This window comes from Austrofundulus limnaeus, unplaced genomic scaffold (genome assembly GCF_001266775.1).
Source record: "Austrofundulus limnaeus strain Quisiro unplaced genomic scaffold, Austrofundulus_limnaeus-1.0 Scaffold25, whole genome shotgun sequence".
Classification (NCBI taxonomy): Eukaryota; Metazoa; Chordata; class Actinopteri; order Cyprinodontiformes; family Rivulidae; genus Austrofundulus; species Austrofundulus limnaeus.
Genome location: NW_013952427.1, coordinates 661,481 through 664,098, shown reverse-complemented (window position 1 = coordinate 664,098; position 2,618 = coordinate 661,481). Strand labels below are relative to the sequence as shown.

The 2,618-nt window shown below is 43.5% G+C and overlaps 1 protein-coding gene across 1 annotated transcript in view; it reads left to right on the top strand.

Annotated features, from left to right (window-relative positions):
- Positions 1-2,618, top strand: part of gap43 (growth associated protein 43) — a 15,513-nt gene that overhangs the window by 9,745 nt on the left and 3,150 nt on the right. The window contains exon 2 of the mRNA XM_014004531.1: positions 777-1,380. Within this exon, the coding sequence (XP_013859985.1) occupies positions 777-1,380 (604 nt within the window). The remainder of the gene's footprint in view (positions 1-776; positions 1,381-2,618) is intronic.

The window sequence follows — 2,618 nt, the reverse complement described above, 5'->3', positions numbered from 1 at the left end:
GAAAGATCATTGAAATAAATTGGACTATTTAAGAAAACAGGACAAATAAAAAGATCATTTTCATGTAAACAAGAAAAATACTGTATATAGTTTATACCAAATTTCATAAAAACTGGTACAATTGATTTATTCAGGCATATTTTTTCCCTAATTCTTAATATTATGTTGTCTTTAAATTATTTAACGGTAATTCTGATGGATTTGAGAGAAAGATCATTGAAATAAATTGGACTATTTAAGAAAACATAAGGCTAGCATGAGCTAATGTGTTTTACTTTTTGTATTAGCAATATTGATCACATATTTGCATACAAATTGATTTCTATTGTGGGTATAAAAACCAAAAAAAAAATTATTCTGTTATGTTTAGTCACATTTTCAAAGAGCCACTGCAGAGGGACCAAAGAGCCACAAATGGCCCCAGAGCCGCAGGTTGCAGACCCCTGCTGTAAGCTATGTAGAAAAAGCACCAAATAGTTTTAGAAATGCTTGTAAAAGATCTTCAGAAAGGCTGAAGATTTGGTGCTAAGGACCACTTTAAGAATACAACAGTCTGGCTCTTTAAAAGCCAGAAACAAGACTTTGACAGTACTGTAACTTTGTTTTTTGGTGTTCAGACTGAAGTCATAAACTTCAGTGGAATTCTAAGCCCAAATAATGATCCTTGATCCACAAACCTCCACGATACAATAACACTCAGCCAGCTTTCAGTTCCAACTTTTAGACTTCCATCGCCCTCATTTCTCAAACTCGCCGTCTCCTCTGTTGCTCATCAGGTGGAGAAGAACGAAGATGCGGACCAGAAGATCGAGCAGGACGGCACTCCCAACAAACCCGAGGACAAGGCCCACAAGGCTGCCACCAAAATACAGGCTAGCTTCCGTGGACACATAACTCGGAAAAAGATGAAAGATGGAGAGGAAGATAAGGAAGGAGACAGTCCTGCTGCGGCCGAGGAGGCGACAAATGGAGAGGAGACCAAGGAGGCAGAGGGAGAAGAGGCACCTGCCAAGCAGGAGGAAACCGCAGGAGGAGAGAAGAAGGAGGAGGAGGTAACAAACCATGCTAAAAGCCCAGCGGCAGACAAGCCGGGCAACTCTCCTGCCGGCACGGCGACGTCTCCGGTAGCGGCGGCCCCGGCCGCTGCCTCTCCCACGGCCGTCACGGAACCCCAGAAAGAGGAGCCCAAGGTGGAGGAGAAAGCCGAGGAGAAGCCCAAAGAGGTGGAGGCTCCGGCGGCGGAAGCCAAGAGTCCCACCACAGCCACAGCCGAGGAGAAGAGCCAGGAGGAGGAGGAGGAGGCCAGAAAAGCCGACGTGCCTGCTGCTGTCAGCCCCACAGCTGAGAAGGAGGAGCCTAACCAAACAAACGATAAACAAGGTATGCAGATCACAGCAGGAATGTGAGTAAGCACATCTCCACGCCAAACACTTAGGTGTGCATAATATGTCTCTTCCTCCAATCAAGACACAATTACTGCGTGTAAAAACAGCTCATAAAGAAGACTTGGTGAGCTCTCTCAGCCTTCTTGGCAGGCATGTCGGGACATTACTGCTCGTTGAGTCTTTGGGATTTAAAGATGTTTGGCTGAGCTCCATTATTTATTTGTTAGCACACAGCTCAATATTACATTAAACAGCCTTGTATCTCAGTGTGCAGCTGAAGGAAACTCCATGCTGATGAGGATAAAACCTGAGGGCAGAAATCCAGGTTCATATGATTAGCAGTGGCTGGAAATGTTGCACAGGGGGATAGTGTGATCTGATCTGAGCTGCTGTGCAGAGGAGAGGCTGTTGTTGGGATAGAAAGCTGTATTTTGGTAAATAGTTAGTTTATGACGATTTTAGACGGTTTTGCATGAACTTAAACTGAGTGAACCACACTGTGACTTCCAAACAAACAGAAACAAAACAAAGCGAGGAGCTCCTGACAGGAGCTGACTTTGTGGTTCAAGGACTCCCAGACTGGGTCAGACAGGTGGTTGATGGAGCACGCTCTGTGTGGAGCTGGTGAAGCAGGGAAACACACAATTAAAGAACCTACACAGAAACTAGGTCACCTGTTGTCATAGTTACCACTTCAGCCGGATGACTGGCCTACCCGGAGCCGAGCGGCCACAACAGGTGCTCTGATTTAAATGAATGATTAATGATCCTTACTGGTGGCGATCCACACCAGGGAACGCTGTCATAAACAAACTCTACCTGACAAAGAAGTGCTAATTAAGAAGCCCTCGTGGGCAGCAGAGGCCTGCACAAACTGAGCTGACTCACACAGCAAATGATTCTTGTTACTGAATTGTTTGGATAATGTTTCTTAACTCTGTGGATCTAAACTAGAGGAACACAAACACCAGGAACTGTGGTGTTTTTCCTGGTGATCCAGGAAGATAGTTTATGACATTTATTCTAGTCAGAGTCAACTATCAGGCTACTGATACAAAAAATATTGGTATAGTCTATTCATACCAGAGGTCTATAGTAACTGAGTATGTTTACTTTGTTACAAAAGTTAAGTATTTTCTATAAGGATTAGTTTTTTTTTTTACCAAGTATTGTTTTTGCTTTTATTTTGTCAAATTCAAAACATAAAATGTGTACTTGTACTTTACTTAAAGG